Genomic DNA, 21,444 nt, shown 5'->3' with positions numbered 1-21,444 from the left:
TGTTTAAATGTCTTTTTAATGTTAATTGCTAAACAGAAACAGAGAAGAGAACTGGTGCCATAAGACCAGCTTGTTTTCTTTAACCATTGCATATATTCTTTTGAACTTAGATTCAGGAATTCTTTTTCCATGTCTAACCCCCCCCCCCTCCCCTCCCCATTAATAGGAACGTACTTACATTATAATGCTGTGTTAGTAATGATAAAAAGTTTAAATTCAGCTAAGGAGGATGCTTTTCTTTAAATGTAAAATGGAATTAATCAGCATTTCAGATTGATAATGTATTTCTCCTCTTTTCTTATTTATAGGGAGAGCAGTGTAAATTTGATCATGATGCAGAGATAGAAAAGAAAAAGGAAATCTGCAAGTTTTACATACAGGGTTACTGCACCAAAGGAGAGAACTGCATTTACTTGCACAATATCCTTAAAAAAATACTTGAATCAAACTGACTGTTGATATTTACTCCTAATTCATGTAAATGAGTTCAGAGGGTGTCTATGTCTTTTCTTAAGAGACTATACAAAAGTATATATGGATTTACTAGAGGAAGATAATTATTCTACTCCAGTAGGAGGAGAAAATATGTATGAAATTACTGGTTTTGTTTAGCTTAGGAAGATGTTTAATGTCTTAGAAGATAAAAAGCATGAAGTTACATGCTTTTGTCCTTACACTTTTAAAATCCTGATATCCATGTACTTTTTAAACCCTGATTTGTTCTTTTTTTTTTTTTTTTTTTTTTTTTTGTATTTGGAAATGAGACACTGATCTTTTTAATCACAGTTTTAGTATCTAGTAAGAAATAATGTTCAAGCTACAGTAACGTAATTATTAGTAGAATGGTAAGTGAAACTAAGAGGTAAGTTGGTTATTAGCTTTCAAAATTGTTAAGATACTGCTGTGAAAAGATAAAAGGATTTGGGAAAAATTGAAGGATAGCTGATAACTGAATTTAATAAACTTGCCAAACAGTGCAGACTAACAATCAGCCTTTGTTAGGAATCCTTAACATTTTGCTTACATGAATTCCCTTGCAAGTTTTACCATACAGGAGCAAAATGCTATCAAGGAGATAAGTGCAAATTTTCTCATGCTCCTTTGACTGCGGAAACAAAAGAGTTGTTGGATAAGGTGAGCAATTTGTAGTCTGAAAGTGAGTTTCCCCGAAAAGAATGGAGGGTGCTGCTAGAAATTTCCACGGCGCTTGGGTGCTAAACTCTAACAATGCTATTATTTCCTGTTGCTCTTTAGCACTGCAGGTCTGTGACTTGGTTCCATACATCAAATTCCCTTTGCCACCCATTATTTTTCAGTCATATCTGACTCACTTATTTTCACAGCTAGTAATTCTGCCCATGGACTTTTGGACTCCCTTTCCGTGCAAGTCTCCGTGCACTCCATAACAAGAAGTGTAGCTTTGGTTGTCTTGATGTTAGATATCATCTGACTTCTGAACTCAGGGTGGAGAAAGGAATGAGTTGCCTCCTCTGAATGATTCATGAAATTCTGACCTTTGTGTTAAGTAGTATATTCACATCTCCCCCCAGTTACTATACAACAGGTCTTAAAAGAAAGGTGATGTAGGTTTAACACTAAAAGCATTATGAATTTTAGAATTTAGAATTCCATTTCTGTCATTTTCTTTCTGGATGTAAATTGGTGTCCTATGGAACAAATAATAATAGCTTTCTAATTTTCCTGAGTTTGATGCCAATATATACTAGTACTGCAGCAGGTAATTACATTTAAATGGAAAATGCAAGACTAAATGGAATTGCATATACTGTAAAAATAATGGACTCTTTGCTATATTGCTTCATTCTAGGTTTTGAATAATGAAGAGGAACCACAAAATGAAGATGAGAAAGAACTGGAGGAACTCAGAAAGCGTGGCATAGTTCCTCTCCCTAAGCCACCACCAGGTGTTGGGCTTCTGCCAACCCCACCAGAGCAATATCCGTTTTCTGAGTCTGATATAGAGAATTATCAAGATCCTTCAGGAGAATATAAGAAAATACCATCTCTCTTTGAAATTGTTGTGAAGCCTACTGTGGATTTAGCACACAAAATTGGAAAAAAGTAGGTTTTAGATTTTTCTGTAGAATTCCTAGAACATGGCTACATAAATGCATAAAATATTCTCTTAGTTTATGTCAGTATATGCCTCTGAGTGTACTGTTAAATTAATGATCCGTCAAATAGTGGCTATCAATTATTTATTCATTTAATGCTTTCCTTAAAAGGATTACTTACTGAGCCTTGACCTTCCAGAAAGCCACTCCTTTGGCTCTTGTTTTGGCTCTGTGCCTGTCTTGTCTATCTCCATTTGCAGGCTGAGCAAAGTTCATTTTCCTTCTAAAGTCTTTTTATGGTTGGATCTTTCCATACCAAAGACAATGGAACCTCCTCATGGAGATTGTTGGCTGTGACATGTCTAAAACTCGTAGTTGCATCAAATGTTCAGTTTTGGATGTGTTCATTAAAAAAAAAAAAAAGTTCTACTTGTAGACAAGCTCAGTAATGTGTTATGAGCTATTTGTAACATACGCAGTTATTTGTTTTGAAAATTATTTTTCTTTCAGATTTTTATCCAACTTGAAAACAAATATATATGAAACAGGCATCTGTAGGAGTGAAGATGGGGAAGAGATAGCTAGTAGGCTGTTTGTAAGTGAAAAATTTTTGCAAGTGATTTATTAATTTTCTTTTGCCTATAGGCCACCAACCTTTTATAACAGCTCATCGCCACCAAGACCACCGTTTCAGGGAAATGACCCCCATTCTCAGCATATGTATAATCCAGGTTCAAGTCCAGGGCCAGGACCTGGCATGTCGCAAGGACATAATGGACCGCCAATGCACCCAGGTTCTCCTGGACATCATCCATGTGGAGGGCCTCAAGGCCCAGGAATGCCGCAAAGTCCTCCTATGCAGGGTGTTCCACCAGGCTTTCTAGGACCACAGAACCAGTCTGGCATGCCTATGCAAGGACAGCAAGGTGGTCCACCTCTGACACCACCAGGTCTTGGTGGATCTTACAGTGGCCCAGGAGTTCAAGGACATATGGTGAATATGCCGAGAGATAATCATTGTCCTCCAGGGCCACAGTACCAGCAGATGCCTGGTGAGCGGCAGCCGAATATGAATTACGAGCCTATTCAGAACCCAGCTGATTTCTACGACAATTATTATTCTCATCAAGCTGTACATAACTTCCAGCCAGCTAATAACTCTGGTGGTAAGGACATTTAATAATTGTTGTTTCATATCGTGGTTTGTAGTTGTACAGTGTTAAAACATGGCTTGGAAACTGAGCAGCTGAAAGAATATTGGAGAGAAAACCACACCTGTTGTGATGCCTTCACCATATGCACATTTTCAGATGATGATTTCTGTTTGTGTAATATGTTGTGCTAGTTTTGCTAGATTGTGTTTTGTGTCTTACTGCCTTTGCTCTAAAAGCTTGTATGGGGTAGCTGCTGACTGTTTATTTTTTTTTTTACTGCAGATGGAACGTGGCATGGAGAATTTACAGACCACCAAGCTCACCTTATGGCTCAAGAGTCTCATCAAGGTGGAAGCGAGTCAGACTGCATGAGTAGTCATATGGGCCATAAACCATCCATTAATGTACCAGATTTTCTTCCAGCAATGCAGAAAGCCCTTTATGTAAGACTTAGTCAAAAGCATCAAAGAGATGGAGACTCTGTCAGCAGCCAGGGTCAGAGGGCAATGAGCAAAGATGAAGGTAAAGTTAATTTTGTTAATGTCCAGAATTTACTTACTGACCATATATTATCCTGGAACAAATCCGTTGATTTGAATTTTTCATCATATTGCCATTCATAATTACTGTGAGTGCACAAGTACCAGCTCGGTATTTTCAGCTCAAGGTACTTGCTTTTCTTTCCAGCTTATTCTAGGATTTTAGTATAGGTTTAGTTTCTGCATTTCAGTTCGAAGTAGAAAGATAGAATCATAGAATCATTTAGGTTGGAAAAGATGTCTGAGATCATCTAGTCCAACCGTAGATCTGTGGATAATTTTTGATGTAGTCTGCACTTTTAAAAGGTTCTCTTGCTGATAACTCAATTGCTTCTTAAAACCCCTGATTGAAACAGGGTTATTATTTCTAACTCCAATACTGCAAGAGCCTCTTAGATTCTGTTTATTCAGTTGTGTCTCTTGATCTTTTTTGCATATTCTATTTCTCTAGAGCAGTTTTTTTCCCCTCTGCAATATCTGAAATTTGCAGTGTTTAATTTGAGTGTTTCTGTAAGCTATAGCCAGTAGAGAACAGTAAACCTGCAGATCAGCTTGAGCAGCACAGAGTATGTTTGTCCCTTGGCCTGCTTGCTGCTGCACCCTTTTCTGTGGCTTCTGGAAGTACTTCTGTTACCTGTGTAATGAAGCAGCAAATTCCACATTTGTAACATATCTGTTTTTAAGACAACTGAAAGGTGTTGTTATACTTCACATATTCTTCAACGCAAGGTCACTTTCATCCAGACTCAGTTTTAAAATGTTGTCTTTTACCAGTACTAGTAGAAATAATTGTTTGGAAGTAGGTTATTTTCCCAAATTAATATCAAGAGAGAGAGATGTGGAGAGAATGCAGCAGAGTTTGGGAGTACCTCAGCTAACTACATTTATTTTTGTTTCAGTTCCTTATTTAATTTGTTTTTTTTTTTGTGTGTCATATGGTGGTTGTAATACAGTGAGTGAGGACTTGATGTCAGGCCTTAGTATTATTACTCAGTTCCATTATTTTACTGAGAAGTTACCCCTTTATATGAGTAAATCCACTGTTTTATTCCCCAGTGATCATTTACTTGAATCCTCTTTTCTCAGATGACAATGTCAACTGGTACTCCAGTAGTGAAGAAGAAGAGGGGAGCAGTGTTAAATCAATACTAAAAACCTTGAAGAAGCAAAGTGAAAACTTCAGGAATCGGCAACAGCATTCCACAGAGCAGCACATGCTTGGTATTCCTACTGATCCGAGGCTGGCAAAAGACAAAGGTGCAGGGCCTCAGGCTGCAGACCCAAGACTTAGGGCCTCACCAAGGTCGACCCCCAGAAAGCCTTCAGAATCCGCAGCCTTGGACCCCCGGCTTGCACGAGACCCCAGGATGCACAAGGTTAATGAGGGCGGGCATGCCAGCTCATCTCTTGGGGGAGCAAAGCTAGACTTACACCACCCTCACACCGGTGTAAAAGTCAAGCAAAAAGGGATGGATGATGATGAAGAGGACTCAGAAAGAGAACTGAGAGAACGAGCTTTTCTCATACCATTGGAACCTTTGCCTGGTGTAACACTGAGGGATCCCCGATCGCAGCTTAGGCAGTTCAGCCACATTAAAATGGACGTTACCCTGATGAAACCAAACTTTGCTAAGCATATTGTATGGGCACCCGAAGACTTGCTCCCAGTACCTTTGCCTAAGCCCGACCCTGTCTCCTCAATTAATTTACCTCTTCCTCCACTCATTGCTGACCAGAGACTTAATAAACTGCGGAATCTGAAAAACGATCCCCATCCAAATGCAATGCCAGCTGACCCAAGACTAGCTGCGAAAGCAAAGAACAACTTAGCGGGCAGGAGCAGCTATCTGGATCAGTCTGCGGATTCGCACACCAGTAGCTCAAGCAAATTAGGAGACCCTCGCTTACAAAAAAACGTTGATCCCAGGCTCCACAGACTGTCTAGTGCAGATTCACATCATGGAGTTGCAAAAGATTCGCACCCTTCCAAATTTGACCCCCGCCTTGCCAGATCTGCTGCCAGTTCCTCGCAGACCTCGGAAGCTGCGACTGCTAAGCCTGACCCCGATGCTCTGCCTCCCTACGCGCCCAAGTTGTCGTCAAGTGGTGTCAGGCTGGGAACTCCGGGCTCGATACTGAGCGGTATTAGCTTGTATGATCCGAGAGACCACAGCTCATCATCGTTGGACACAGCTCCAGCTACTTCAGGAGAGAACGGGGAGAACCAGAAAAAAAGTATTTTGAAAAATTCTGGCAAAAATGAACCCAGTCTCTCGGAAGATGCATCACTGCCGAAGCCTGCCTTGAACGTGGAAAAAAATACGGAAGGATCAGGAGAAGCCACTTCAGATAAAGCAAATAGCACCAGTAAATCTCAGGCTAAACACTCCAGCGCTGCACCTGCGGTGCATAATCTTCCTATCCAAGCTTTATCAGGATTAATCAGACCGCAGTACAACGATCCAAGGCAGGTTAGACAGCCTGGACAGGTAACTCAGACACAGGATAACGATCCGAATGGGGAATCAGATGATAAGTCGCTAAAAGATGTTTTCAAGACTTTCGATCCAACTGCTTCACCATTTTGTTAGCAATTGATTTTAAGTCTTTTTACTGTTGTGAATATTGCAGTTTTCTGCTGTTTTGTAACTGGTTTACCTCTTTGCTTTATTTATTTTTAAATTATAATTATCAACACTTTTCAGCTGCTAATCTCAGAACCACATGCAGTTATACAGTATGCTATAGTGTTTGCAAAGCTGTGGTATTTTCTATATAATACTTTTTCCAATTTCAGGGAGACTAATAATTGACATGTAGAAAAAAACAAACCTGTATCGTGTTAGAGCTGATAAAAGCACTTTCATTGTAAATAAGTCATTAAGAAAGTCTGAAGACCTGTATATGTGTGAGCTGTCTCTTTCCTAAACAACATTTAGATATGATTGCCACATTTGTATGATTGTATAGATACAAGCAATATTATGTACATTACTGTGAGAGACACTGTTTGACAAGGATTGTCTGACGCATCAAGCCAAACTTACTAACGGAAGTATGCATAAATGATTTAAAAGGAAAATGTTGATCCTCCTTTTCAGATCAGTTGATGTAAGACATTGGTTTTTATTCATGCAGTCAATATTCTTAGTGTAAAAGAGACCTATATCACATATTGAGGAGTAAAAATGTCATATCTTTTAAAAGTATTTTATTCTATGCTGTATATAGAAGAAATTGTGAAGTACATAACTAGAAGAAAGTTACTGTTAAAAGTGGAGAATACCTAAGTTGTCTAATACAAAAAAGGTTTTTATTTAATTTTTTCACGCATACACAATTCTGATTAGTGATATAAGTTACATTGTGGTGTTCATGTATTTCAATGTATTTTTGTATTCAGCTGCTTAATTTGTATTGCTTTTTTTGTATTGATGTAACTGCAGTACTTGTATTCATTGTGTCTTTATGACATTTTTAACAAAAAATTAAAAAGGGTACAGCTAAAGTCTGGTAATGACTGTGATGTTGATGTGATGGCAGCTAGCTGATGGCTGGAGTAACAGCAGAGGGGGTGTCTGAAGGATGAAGGTGATTAAAGTTGCCTGTAGCTCAGCCGCTTGGCCACTTGCCAGTCAGATGGCAGTGGGGTTTGAAGCAGACCTTGCGCTGAGTCCCAGTGAGTTAGCTTGCTGTGTGGTGCCAGGATCACACTCGTGTCGTCATTGTTCCCTTACTACAAAAATCATCGTCACTATGGGAAATGTCGAGCATGTTCTTTAATTTCTGAAGATGTTGCATGCCCAGAGCACAACTGTCCTCAAAGCCTCTCTTGTTTTACCTTTTGGTTTGTTTTTTATCTAGCGGAAATGTAGTTATACCTAGCTAGCTACACTGAAAATAAAAATTTGCGTTCTGCTCAATTGCCACCTAGTTCCCGCCCACGTGGAATGGTTCTTTGCGTTAAGTCTCTTCCTCGGTGGACCTTTTCCTCTTTCTTCTTCTTTGTTGGCCCAGGGAACACTTGTGACCGGGACAGCATGATGGTTATCACAACTTCTGTGGTTTTGTTTTTTTGAGCCTTTGAGACACACAGCGATGCAGGCAGGAACGGGAGCTGTCTCCTGCATTGCTGAGCAGAGCTTGGATGAGCTCAGGGAAGCTGTTGGTTTCTGTGTGCAAAACGTGGCAGGGGAGACGTTGCTGAAGGCAATCATGGTTTCAATTTGCCTTCCCAATTTTTCAGAGTATAAACTGTATTAATTAAATGGTATTTTAAATAGCACTTGCAATAATTGAGAACTGGATAATGGAGAACTAGACACAAAATGTCAACGTTATTTTGGAGTAATCCACTAGTCCTACTTAATTACTTATTGCTTCTTCATCTGATGACAAGTTTGGTTGTTGAAGAATTTCAGTAAAAAATGAGCCAGCATTGAACAGCAGGGAAAAATAGGAATAGTTTGGAAAGAGCACATGGATTGATTAGGGGAATAAAGAGAAAAAGGAGTAAGTCCATGTTGAAGCCAAATGTGTGGTTTCACGTTCAGATGTGGAAGGTAATTAGTCCATGCTTGCAGGATGGGTGGCTGTAACCTCAAGTTACAGCTTCCGCAGGGCAGTGGGGATATCGTCACTAAACTGAACTCACTTTTGTTATTGTTGTTTTGTTTGCTTGTTGTTTGTTTGTCTGTTTCTCTTTCCTTTTGAATGTATTGGGAAAAGAAGGGGTAAAGGAAAGCCTAAGACCAAAGACAAAATGATACCAGTTGAAATAATTGAAGGACCTTGGGTGGCGGATCCATTTTGGAGCTGCAGATGAAATCGGAATGTGTTCTGACAGGGGGCTGTGGTGTGCTAGTTTCTAACCTTAGAGATCCACTGCCATCTCAGTGCCTTTAATACAATGCAGATCTTTATTTTGGGCAAGAAGGGGTACAAGGTAAGAAGGAAATGTGATCTGAAAGGAGCTAGCTTGTCCCTGCAGCCTGTCATCTCCCTGTGTAACCCCTTCCTTCCTTGCTCCAGCCATGCCTGGCCAGCAGTTCCCACTGGGCAGCACAAGCGTCCATGGGCTGCTGCTCAGCTCTCCTGCCCACCCATGCTCACTGGTTTATTCCTTGCAGGTTTCTTCCCTGAATCCAAGGCTGATCTGGTGTGCCTGCTGCTACTCTCGTGAGACGCGGAGGAGATTCATTGCTGCGATGCCAGTGCTGCCCTACCTGATAAGTGAAAGGGAAGGTGCTGGGGGGTGACTGAGCCCAGCAGAAGGGGCAGGAAAGTGTGTGGGGACAGTCCTGCCCCACTGAGGTTGGCTGGAATGAGCGGCAGCCACTAAGCAAGTCAAGTCTGGTCTGCTGTGTGAACTGACTGTGTCTTTCGCAGGGGAGGCTTGCTTCCATCACTTCCACAAACACAGCATGCTGCCAGAGTGGCATCTCCCTTGGACACTTGCAACTGCTGTCTGAGGCTGTGAAGTGGAGAGCAGCAGCGGGAGCAGCCGGTATCGTTGATCCTGGATCCTCCAGAAGCTCCTAGCTGCAAGGTCGGTGATCATCAGCACTGAATGTTTTGGCTGCAGCAGCGTGCCCTAGAGTTCTAGGGCTGAAAGGGATCTTGGAGAAAAGTCTAATTTCTCCGCAGGCTGTAGGATGTGCTGAGTCAGGGGCAGCAGGAGTGACAAAATGCTCCTGCTGGCCCTGCGGATGTGAAGGAGTGAAAAGATTCTTTCATCTTGTCTGTTCTCTGCATTTCAGATAGGCTGCGTGTTCTTAGATTGGCAGCTGGTGTTTGCTGCCCCATGATAACAGGACCCGTAAGGAGATTTTTACCCTCCCTTGGTAGGCTGTTTTTCTACTATGATGAAAAGACTTTGATATGAATCCTTCATAACAATAATCAAGTCATTTTATTCTTGCAAAGTGTAGAATATTTAATTACACGCTTGTTTTGAATTTCAGAAGTCAGTGACCCTATCCCTTAGTCTTCCTTCTCGTTCAGTTCTTGTTTCCTCCAGGTTTTGTAGTACCTTTGTTCTCATTACCTTCTGAATCTGTGTTTTGCCTGTGAGTTCCCCACTGTGCAGTGACTCTTTTGCAGGATCGTGTATCTCAGGCTGCACTTCTGTGCAGCACTTAGGATTGTTACCCCTAGAAGAAAAGGTGATGGTTGTTGAAAATCCCCTTCAGCTGCCCTTGATAGGATGGTGTCTGGTAGAATTACACAACAGTGCTAGTTGAAGAGGAATTCGATAGTGTGCTAAAGATCAGGGTGCTGCAAAAGGCCTCCAAGCTGTGAAGCTTTCTTGTGCAGGGGATGAGCAAAACAGGCATTTAGAGAACCCCTCAATCCTTCCTACCAGCCAGATTTGCCGGTGCTGCTACAGGTATGTTCCTACATCCTTCTGTTCATCTCAGGTGCTGGAAAACACAGCAGACTGGCAGTTACTGAAAGAAATGTAATAAAGGTACCTCATCCAATGATGTTTTCCTTCCATAACGTTCCCCCTGGCCCTGGCCCCAAAAGCCTGACTGACTAGGTAAGAGCCCCAGCCATCTCACGCCCGCAGGGAGTAAGCAGTATGTGAATATAAAGAATGGGATTCCCGGGTGGCCTGTTGGTGGCCACTGGTTTACGGTTTTAGAATGGCTCACATGCCACATAACAAAGATCTGTGAATGCTGACGTTCTCCTCAACAGGAAACCCTCTGGTTTCCCTGTCCCTGCATAAAGCTCCTCTGATGGCTCTTCCCCAGCTCCCTTGTCCTCTATGGCTCAGTAGCACATTGTGTTACCCAACTTCAAACACCAGCTGGAGGAGAGGCCTCTTAGGAAATAACAGCAGCATGTGGCATCGTTTTATTCCTCTTGCCATACAGTTGCCAAAAGGATGCAGTGTCTGCAGGGTGGGGTTTGCCATAGGCAGAGCAGCCAGCACACAAAAGCCTCGTCAGGCCTTGTGCTTTCAGTCCTATGAGCACAGCGCTAGCAGAAGAGCCAGGAGCTGGGCGAGTCCAGCACTGGCTGTGCTCTTTCTGCCAAGGCCAGCCGGCGATGCAGCTCATCCGCAGCACACGTCCCTTCCTGCTTTTAGGGGTGACTGCCCGTAAGTGCATGGCCTTGAACAGGTTTCAGACTCTTGGGGTTGTTCTTGGTCAGGGGTGGTTGTTCTTGTACCATAGCTGTGAGGGTAGGCTCAGCCCTTGCCTGAGTCTTGCGGAGGCCTAGTTCGTCCCTCTCTGAGTTTAAACACTCCTCGGCTCTATGCCGCAACAGTTTTTTTCTCCACTGAATGCAAAAAGCAGCTACTTCCCCTTCTTCAGAGTCAGGTGGGGGCTGGTGCAAGCCCTAGTAGGAGACAAAATGTTTGAATGCTTTAACATCTTGTTGTGCATGAACTGGTTTAAAATGTCTTGTATGATATACAAGCCTGAATGTAATGATGTGCGTGCAATCAATGTGGCATTTCTAACAGTTAATGCTTGAAAAAGTACTTAAAATGCTTCAAAACCTGCTTACAGACAGTGGGAAAAAATGCCATCTAGTTAGCATATTGGTAAGTAGATCCATGCATTTCTAAAGAGAAAAAGCTGGGTCATGAAGGACTTTGTAATCTAGACAATCAAGATAAAAGAATGGCTGCTTAGCTCAGGCTGGCATCAGCAGAGTAAAAAATGGATGTACCTAGTATGCTTCTACCAGTATGGGCAGGTGAGCACAGGAGGAGCTTTTCAGTGCCTGCTGATTCTCCATCCAATAAAATTCCAATCAAAACTGCCTCTCAAAATGACATGCTGGGGCTCAGCAAAAGTTGTAGGATTATACAGGAGGTTAAGCCACAAAGAAAAACTGCATCAGTGCAGTGTTGTTGTATTTGTACTTGTTTTCTAAGTGCTTTCAGATAGAGTCTGCTCTCACAAACTATTTACAATTGGATCAGTCAGCCGCCGTTGGCAGCTGCAAGGCGAGCTCTTGGGACTTCTGATCAAAGCTCATCTTGAGACAACAGAAAGGCTAAGGCTGACATGGAATATTTCCAGATAAAGGCCTCCAGTGAGATGCTGCTGCTCTCCTGTCCAAAAATGAAATGGGAAGTGGACCAGCTTGGTAGCAGTGACAGCGCAGATTTGATGCCTGGAAAGAGGCATGGGAGGCTTTGGAAATGAGACACAAAGGTGTGAAACAGAAACATCACAGTAACAATCTTTGCCCCTAGCTGGAGTTGACAGAGGTCCCACAGCAGCCAGTTGCCACCTCCCTGTAACCTGACGTGGCTGTAGGAGCTCCCCGTGTCATGGGCTTACCTTGTGAAACCTATTTAGTGTCATCAGCATTAACTTACTTTGATGCATGCTGCCTCGGCTGCCCTCAGAACGTGCAAAATGGCCTGAAGGAGGTTCTGCGCGTTGCTCACGAGCAGCTCCGAAGCAGACCTGCTCTCTGCAGTGACTGCTTTTACCCTGAAAGAAATTTTAAAGTATTTTACTACTGGAGAAGAATCAGACAGCGGGCTTCTCCTGCGTGGCCAGGTACTCCAAAGCCCAGAGAGGTGTCCCCTGCACTATTGTGGCAGGTTTCCAGCTTTGGAGTGCAGGGGAAAGAGAGGCAGACAAGATGGGGGAGCAAAGGGCTGCTTACGGCAACCAAAGGAGGAGAGGGAGCGCTGTCGGTTGTAGCTGAGCTTTAAGGGCTACCCCTGGGTCCGACAAGGACCTCTGGAGATCGCCACGCACATCCCTTTGAGGAGGGGCTACCAGCCTTGGGGGTGGCTGTCCCTGTCTGCAGCAACCCACCTGGCCACAATGCCGAGCTGGCTGCTGATGGTGTGGGTCTGCTCTGCAGCGCACAGCAGCTCCGAGGAGCAGCTCTTGTCCGGGCAGTTCTTCGCAACGAGGCGGCCAAATCTGACAAACACCTGCCCGTCAGAGGCCATGTGCCTGGCACAGGCGACAAGCTGCTCCTTGCTCTAAAACAAAACAAAAATGTGGTGCGGGAGAGAAGGAGAAAACAGACCCCTTTCTTGTAAGACAGGAGCACGTGGAAAGGCCAGGTGTGCTCTGAAATGAGGAAAGGACTCGACACAGGACTTGCATCTCCTTTCAGGAAAGTAATTCCCAGTACTTTGTTCACTTCCCAGTGTAATTCTTGGAGGCACCCAGTGCCACTCTTAGAAGGGTGGGATAATGCTGGTGTTTCAGCAGGCACTGGGCAGCTTTGTCACGGGGTTTGACCACACTCTTGAGGAAAAAATCTTTTCTTTATGCCTATTAAAGTGCTGGGGCAGGGGGGGTGAAACACTTCATACCGTGATGGGGCCCTGCTTCCTCAGAAACTGAGTCATGTGAAGCATCCTTGTTGCCATGTCCTTGGTGACCTGGGACATCCTTCTGGGGCCACTCCACAGCGTGTCACTGTCTTCTCCCTCATGCCTCCTAGGGCTGCTGGCAAGGGAGATGCTGAGAGCACCGCTCTGCTGCTGTCGAGACAAGAACTGAACAGATTTCAAGTCTGGAGCGTGCAGATGCATCGATGCTGAGAAGTCTCTGCCTGCATGTTTCCGACGCAGTTTTGGGTGAGTAAAGGAGGCAGCACAGCTGCCTGCCACCTCACTGAGCCTGCTGCGCCCTCCCACCCAGCCCCTTTCTCCCCTGCCTTCACCCACAGTGGGACTATTAAGTCCAAATGCCCCATGCCATCATCTCCTGGAGCTATTTCCAAACAAGCGAGAGCTGTCCTGCAAGCTGACAGTGTTTGTGGTAGAGAAATGAGCACTCTAACCTGCTTTGCAGAGTGATTTGGGTCATGCTGCTGAGGCTTTTGCCAGCTTCTTGCAACTGGCAGCAGTTGTGGTGGGAACAGAGTGGCTAGTACTCCCAAGGAAAGCCTGTGGGGAGGTGAGAAGCTGAGCAGAGACGGGCAGTATTTTAGGGAAAGGAAGGACAGTACAGCTACCAGTTCCTCGGAAACAGAGTGTTGGAGATGGGTTTATTTATGCCAGGCTCTCTGTCAGGCCGGATACCCAGGGCTCAGCGGTATGGGGTACCCAGCAGCTTGATTAACTCGGACGTTGGCCTTGCTCAGTGCAGGGGGCTGGACTGCTGACTCCCAGGAGGTCCCTGCCCACCTCAATTACCCCAGTACTCCCCAGTGAGGGTAACTGGGCTGACTGACAGCCCTGACAATTATGCTGCACTAAGACTCGATAGGGGAAAAATTCCTGTACCGTTTCATGTGCCTCTCTGGCCATTCTGTTTGCGCGTGCACCCCCAGTCAGGTGAGTTTCTGCTGATGTTGTGTGGCTCACAGCACCAAGCTCTTGGGCTGCAGAGAGCTTGGCTACGCTGCTGTGCTGTCTCGGAGAGCAGCAGTTCCCTGCCCTCTGCAAGCATTGTCTCATGAGCTCCAGGACGTGCCCACCAATGCCCTGGACAGCCTGAAGCCGTGTGACAAGGTAGTGTGCTTGTGCTGACCAGTACCAGACAATGCTGTCGAGGTGGAGATGCCCTCGGTCCCGGTGGCTTTGGAAGAGCTGGCTGGCGCTGCTCACCGCATCAGACGTCAGGATCAGGAGGTGGTCTGCGACGGAGAGCAGGTCTGCCTGCGACTGCAGTTGAGCGGTGGTCTCCAGGACATTGTGGAGGGTAGTTCTGACCCACTGAATGTTGGCCATTAGCTGATTTGCCTTCTGTTCAAAAGCCTGTTTGCTCTTCTCCCTTTCTTCCTCGGAGAGGGGAGACAGGGCTGGGCTAAGGACATCTCGGATGATCCGTAGGTGTTCGGTGTTGGCCTCCTCCAGGTGGAGCAGCAGCGCCTTGACCCTGAGGGCCAAGTCTGTCTGCAGGAGCTCAAAGCGAATGTACAAGCTGGCAGTAGACAGCGGGGAGACCAAGAGTGTGTTGGAGGCATCCAGCAGTGCTTCCACTAGCACCTTTATCTCCTCCTTGAGGGCTAGGATTTCACTGCGACCACAGTCTTCAGGGCAGGACAAGTAAGAGAGCCAGGCAGCCTCCTGCAGCCTGAGGGAGTTCTCAGACACAGCAGCCAAGAGGCTCTGAGAACAAAGCTTGTTCTTCATGGCACTTCTCAGCTCCCTCAGGAACAGAACGTCCCTGCCTATGAACTGATCCATAGCACCCAGGAGAACACGCGTGCTGACAGCCCACTGGACGCAGTGCATCTCCAGGCTGGCCTCTCCCAACCTGCCGGAGCCCTCAAAGGACATTGCTTTCCCAAGTAACGCTTTGGTGCTCATCTGAGCATGTGAAAATTTGGCCTGGACCTGTAGAAAGTTCTCCCAGACTGCAGGGAAAACGGGATTTTGCTTACTACCACACATGCTGGCAATGTCCCCTGCTAACTGAACTGCCCCTGCTAAGCCCATCATGGTCTCGTCCAAAGCCTGTTTGCCGCTCATGAAGTCAGCAGACAAGATAAAGCTGAGTACTTGTTGGGACAGGCTGTACCAAGAGCCTGCCACAGCTGCTAGGCACTCTTTGGTCTCACAGATCCTTTCGGAGAGTGAGAGTGCCATTTGGAGAAGTTTGCCTGGATGACGGAGCTGCCCTGGGGCTGTTTCCCTGGCCAAGCTAATAACACACGGCGTCAGTGAGACAATCTTCGGGTACTGCCCCAGCGTCTCCGCCAGGGGAGACTCAGCCACAGGCAGCGCCTCCTTTGCTGCCTCGATGCAGCAGGTGGAGAGCTCACGCAAGGCAGAGCAAGCTGCATCCACAGCTGCCGTATCGCATGCTCTCGTTGCTGCTAGGAGTGCTGCAATGACAGGGAGCGTATCTCCTTTCCTTGGAGCAACATCAGGGTGTAAGTTACCTGCTTGTGAAGGTGGGCGCCTTCGGGCATCTTCCTGAAATGTAGCTTCAGCAGCGGTGGTTTTTAGCCCAGCACACGATGGGCTGAGCTCCAGCTCCCTCATAACACCAGTGCTCCGTACTCGTTCCCGGAGAGGGCTGAGGATGTCTGGGTGGTTGGACCCATCCAGCCCGTCTTGGACGCGGCAAGCAGTATCCATCAGACAGCTCAGTGCCTTTGAAAAGACATCCCTAGTTTGGAGGCAGGAGAGGCTCTCTGGACAAAAGGCTGCAGCTGCTTTCAGCTCAAGAATGGAGCTGGCCAGCTGTTCAACCCGAACCAGCAAGCCGTTCCTGAAAATGGGGTCTGTGGCACTATCCACGTACCTGCCAGCAGCTTCAGCGACCCAGCGAGCCCAGCGGGTGAGGTTAGCTGCATGCCAGGAGAGCCTGTCGGGGTCCTGACTATCTAGGGCCTCTTCACACCATTCCCTGAGCTTGGCCATCTCCTGGATGGATAGCTTAAGAAATTCACACATGCCGACTGTCTCCTCAAAACACCGCAAGAGGCTTTCTGTTGCTCCAGCCCATGCATGGTACAGGGACTGTAGCTGCTCAGCACCGCTCCTCGGGGCTGCATTTCTGCTCATTTCTGTGAGCAGTGGAGGGAGACTGGCAAGGAGTCTCTTTAAATACTCTACCTCGTCTTGGATTTCTCTAGCAGTTTGTGTTTTGGTGCACCTGGCCAGAACAAAGTCTGCCACTCTGAGCATCTGCTGGGCGTGTGTGAAGAAGGTGGCGGTGAGGGGCTGAAGCTTTTTAAAAAGTCCTTGCACTGCTGGAAAACACCCTGCACCTGCAAGGCTACAGGCTTCTTCGACTAACTGCCTCAGGGGCTCTTTAGCCTCAAAGAAGGTGTCGAGGATTTGGTGCAGGGTAGCTGTAAGCACTGCCTGGTCAAGATTCTCCACCTCCTCTCTCATGGTGTGACATTTCTCCTCCAGGCTGCTTTTTCCCCAGCTTGGCCTTGTCTGTCCATCTGGTTTGCTTACGTGACAGCAGATACTTTTCCTCAGCTGCAGGAGAACCCAGCAGTGTTTTATCAGATCCTGCTTGAGATCTGGCCTGGACATGTCTGCTAGAAGCATGCAATAGAAAATAACTGCCTCCACGTGAGCACTGAACTCGCTGTCAGACAGGTACGCTGGGTCTGGGTGAGAGAGGAGAGCCAGCAGCCTGCACACATGCTGGGAGAAGATCCCATTTCTGTCCTGTAGCTCCTTGCTGCCTGGGTTGTCGACAAGCAGGGAAACAAGCTCTTTGATGGTCCTCTCCATCAGCTGGAAGGAGTAGTCCTTGGAGAGGCTGACTTGCTGATCCCAGGAGCATTTAAGCTGGCTGTGCTTGGCTGCGTGGAGCAAAGGAATGCATTTGTGAAGGAGCTGCAAAGCTTGGACCAAGCTGGTCCTTCGAGGAGAATCTCTGAGTTCCTCGAGGTGCTTTGCTGTCAGACTGTTCAGTAGAAGGAAGGCCTCAGAAAAGTTCTGGAAAGCAGCCAGCAGTGCTGGCACGTTCTCTGCATCCCGCAGCATGCTCAGGCACTCCAAAAGCCGGTTGGCAGCCTGAACTATCCTCCTCACCCCGGCAGCGTCTTCAATCTGAAGGATCTAACCAGCACAGCAGAAAACATGGTCAGAGTGGGAAGAGCAGAGGTGTTTTGTGCAGCAGACCTCCCCTAGTGAGAGCAAAAAGTGAGGAAACACCCACGGCTCCAACTAGAGCTTCCCCAGCCCCTGCCCTGTGCAGGGGAGATCGCATTCCTCCTGCAGCCTTCCCACTGCTATCTCCTAGCCCAGCCTCCCCCACTGCTCGCCTCAGCACCGTCCCCATCACGTGCTACCTTCCCGGCCTGTGTGAGGACCCTCTTTGCAGACGCAGCCAGCCCCTCCATGTGGCTAGGGATGTCCGGGTGTGCGCAGAGCTCGCGGGCCGCCAGCAGCACGTGTCTCCCTGCCAGGACGAGGGACTCGGCTGCAGGATGCATCTCCTCCTTGTACATCTCATCGCTGGCCTCCTCAGCCAACCTGGAGGAGAAGCCACGGGGCTCAACTCGTCTGTCCCGTGAGTAGTGCCCGCACCGTGTTTCCTCTGCCCACCATCCCTTCCTCCTCATCCCTTCCTCCCACCTCCCCTCTCTCCAGCAGGATGCAGGCAGAGAGCACAGGAGAGCCAGGCGCTGTGCCCTGTGCATGCCCCCAACTCACAGTTTCTTTGCTGTCCCTTTCTCCGCATTCCCAGCCCCCAAATCTGCCTGGGAGACACCCAGCAAAATTACCTTTTTGCAACAGAAGCGAGTTCTTCAGTGGCTTTGGCTAATTTTTCTGCATTCTCCTCTAAATTGGGAAAGGCCTGATGCATCCCATCTTCCCATTCCAGGGTGAGGATTAGATGACAGAGCTGTGCAGCCATGGGGCAAAGGATCTTTTGAATAGCTTTGTTTTCTGTTAGTATCCCAAGGTCATAGAGACAAAAAGGCTCCATTGTGTCCTGCCCAGAGAAGGGAAACAACACCTGGGATTGTTCAGATTCTTTGTGGTGTGTAACAGTGATCACTTTTAATAACGACCTCGGTTTTGTCTGGCAGTTCTGGCTTTGGATCCCAAGGGGATATTGGAAACGTTACTGGATCTAATTTCTCCCAGTCTTGCAATGAGGTCAGCAGCCTGCATTTACCCCAGCTGGGAACTTCTGCCCCAGCTTTCCCAGCATGCCCCCCCCCATTCTGTTAATTGTTCAATACGGATCTATTAATTATTCAGTATTTCTCTTTCAATAGAAATAATTAACGGCACCTCCTGTATTCGCTGTGCAATCACACCGTCAGCCAGCACGGTGAACATCCCGCAGCAAACCTTAGAATGTGCCATGAGGCGGACCCCTTCGTGCTGGGGGAGGCCTGCCCAGCTCGCTCCCCCGCACCAGGATCCTGGCAAGGCGCAGAAATTCGGGTGCCCCCGCTGAAGGAAGCACCTCAGGGGCTGTGGGGAGTGGAGCACAGCACAAACCTGCCGGAGAGGCCATGCGGAGACCCTGCGGGTGGCGGTGACGTTCTCCCGGGGCTGGGGGGCACCAGGAGCATGCGTCCGCACTGGCCCCTTCCCAGCCAGCTCTGAAGGATGCCATCAGCGTTGCATTGTGCACATGCAAATAGCTCTAGGGGCAGGGATACAGACCCACATAAGCGAATTAATTATATATTAATTAATTCCTGCTGCAGGCGCTTTGAAAAACAGGTGGAGAAGAAACACATGCTGTCAGTACAGCGAAAGCCTCCTCCAGATGGCAGGTTTGGGGGGTTGCAGCCCTGTTTTGGAGCTGCCAATCAAAACGGGGTGTATTTTTAACCGGGGAGTCAACACCATGATTTTCTGGCTTTGCAGAAGCACCATGATGTCACCTTTAACAGCACACGGGGCTGTATTTTGGGCAAGGAGGGGACAAGGCGAGGAGGCAACATGATCCGAGTGTTTCCATGGAGAAGCAGTGACGGCACAGCGCCTGGTGGGGAGGCTGGCGTGGGGCTCGCCGGGAGCTGTAGTCCAGAGGCACAGAGCCAGGCTCCCCGTGGGGATTCCCGCTGTGGAGTGGCAGGCGGTGCTCCCAGCCCTGCGCTGTTCCTGGCACTGGGCAAGGGAAGGTGGGGTAAGGATGGCAGGAGCCAGCGCTGCACCAAGCAGCTGGCTGCAGGGCCGCTGTGGATGGAGTGGGTCTGCCCCGAGGCAGGTATTGTTCAGATTTCACCTTTTTAAGTGCTGTAACCATGTGTCTGTGTGTGCACACAGCCTGGCACAACTTCACAGAGCGCGTTTCAGCAGCAGCCCTGGGATCCAGCACACAGTGACGTGGGTGCCAGTGCAGCGTGTTCCCAGCACGAGCCCTGTGCCAGGGCTCAGAGCAGTAGTGCGGCTCGGCGGCAGAAGAGCAGCACGCCGTGCCTTGGGGTAGCAAAGTCGAGCCCAAATCATGAACCCTGCCGGGACCTGAGGTGAGTTGCTGACCCATGGCAGCACCAGCCGCTTTCTGTCATGGGGAAGAGGGAGTGGGATTAACAGGGGACCTCGGTGAGGCTGGGAGCTGGAAGGACGGTGTTGGTTCTTGCTCCCAGACTGAGCCTGGATGAATTTGCCACTCGGCAGCTGTTTGGTCGCCTTTGCAAAATGAGTGGATGGGCCTGAGTTAGGTTTCAGTAGCTTCATGTCACGAATTAGTGCTGTCTCAGCCCACTAAAACACCTGGAGCAGATGGACCCCGGGAGAGAATTCTCCCTTCCCAAATCAGCCTGGGGGCCGTGGTGGAGCAGCTGCCGTGTGGACTGACAGAGCCGCCCAGTCCTGCCACGGGCAGCCATGTGGTGAGGGCACTGGTGCTGAACCAAATCAGGAGGGACTCAGCTGTAGTTTGGGGGTGGGACACAAATGTGTGTGAGACAGAAAATGGGCACGCTTCCTGCCTATGCTTCTGTTTTTTTCTGTATCCCTTCGCTTGATGAAGAGTGGCCCCAGGAAAAGACCTTTCTGCCCAGAGCCTAACCTTCAGCTTTACCTCCTGTGTTAAAGCTTCAGTAATCCTGTGGAAACTAAGAGAGGAACGTAAAAAAGCAGAGTCAAATCTAAAAAACAAACAAACAAAACAAAAACAAACAAACAAAAAAACTGAGGTTCAGGTTGGGATGAATCAACTTCTTTCTGGCACACTCCGAGTGTGCAGCAAACGTGGGAGGGGGTAAGTGCTTTGACTGCGGAGTGATAAGGGCTGATCCTGGTGAAGATGCAGCCATCAGCAGTGTGCGCTGTTAATGAACATCCAGCTAAGATAGTGATGGGCCTGGGTTTCTCTGTCTTGTTAGCACTTCATCCCAGCGGTGGCTGAGTTTTCCTAACACGTAGGCATGCTTTAAGCAGGCTGTGAATTAAACCACCCTTATAAATGGTGCCTGTGGGGTGATGCCTGCTGCCCCCTCTGCGAGCTCACCAACCCCTTGGCCACAGTGGGGCACAGGAGGGCCTGTTTGGGTCTGGCCCAGAAGTGCTGGGGTGCAGGGTGCTCCGGCAGGGTCCAGCTGCCCTGAGCAGCCCATCACCACCCTCTTGTTGTGCAGCTTTACCTGCTCTATAGCAGAGCACTGCCTTTTTCCAGAACATTGTTTTCCTTAGTTCTTTCCCAGAGCTATATGCAAGAGTGAAATCCCTTTCAAATACTCTTTTAACTATTCTGATTGTATTAACTTTTAACTATTCTGGTTGTCTTGTATTAACTCTTTTAACTATTCTGATTGTTTTTAACTCCCTGCACAGTTCCCCCTTGTTGCAGAAGTGCAAAAGGTGATTGATTGCAGCTACTAAGACAGGTGTCGGGATGCTTTTTTAGAAGCAGTTTTAAGAGTTTCCGCATGTCCTCACTGTGCCACTGTAATGCACCAAGCGCACGTTGCAATGAAATGCAGGAGGCAAAATCCCTGGAACCTGCCCGTTTCCTTGTGTGTGGGGTGGGCATCGTGTCCCTGCTGCAAGAGCTGCTGTGGGGTGGGGGCATGCAGCATGGAACATGTGGTGTGCACGGTGTGCAGCGTGCGCGTCCTGCAACAGGCGTCCCGTGCATTGTGCAAGGTGCAACGTGCATCAGGGGCATTGTGCACGGTGCAACGCGCACCCTGCACGCTGCAGCAGGTGCCCCACGCAGCGTGCATCCTGCACGGTGCCGCGCATCCCCTGTGCAGCGTGCATGCCCTGCAGCACCCTGCGGCGTGCAGCGCGCACCCTGCGCTGCCCCGTGCACGCGCCCGCCGGGGCCGCGCCTCCGGAGGAGGAGG

General features: G+C 47.8%; 1 protein-coding gene across 1 annotated transcript in view; it reads left to right on the top strand.

Annotated features, from left to right (window-relative positions):
* ZC3H6 (zinc finger CCCH-type containing 6) overlaps positions 1-7,652 on the top strand; it is a 31,000-nt gene extending 23,348 nt beyond the window's left edge. The window contains exons 7-12 of the mRNA XM_032184213.1: positions 309-420; positions 1,025-1,134; positions 1,829-2,082; positions 2,721-3,241; positions 3,512-3,751; positions 4,855-7,652. Coding sequence (XP_032040104.1) covers positions 309-420; positions 1,025-1,134; positions 1,829-2,082; positions 2,721-3,241; positions 3,512-3,751; positions 4,855-6,359 — 2,742 coding nt within the window. The 3' untranslated portion in view covers positions 6,360-7,652. The remainder of the gene's footprint in view (positions 1-308; positions 421-1,024; positions 1,135-1,828; positions 2,083-2,720; positions 3,242-3,511; positions 3,752-4,854) is intronic.
* The last annotated feature ends 13,792 nt before the right edge of the window (positions 7,653-21,444 follow it).

The sequence above is a fragment of the Aythya fuligula genome, chromosome 3 (genome assembly GCF_009819795.1).
Source record: "Aythya fuligula isolate bAytFul2 chromosome 3, bAytFul2.pri, whole genome shotgun sequence".
Classification (NCBI taxonomy): Eukaryota; Metazoa; Chordata; class Aves; order Anseriformes; family Anatidae; genus Aythya; species Aythya fuligula.
Note: the sequence above shows the minus strand (reverse complement) of the source record. Positions and strands in the feature narration are given on the sequence as shown.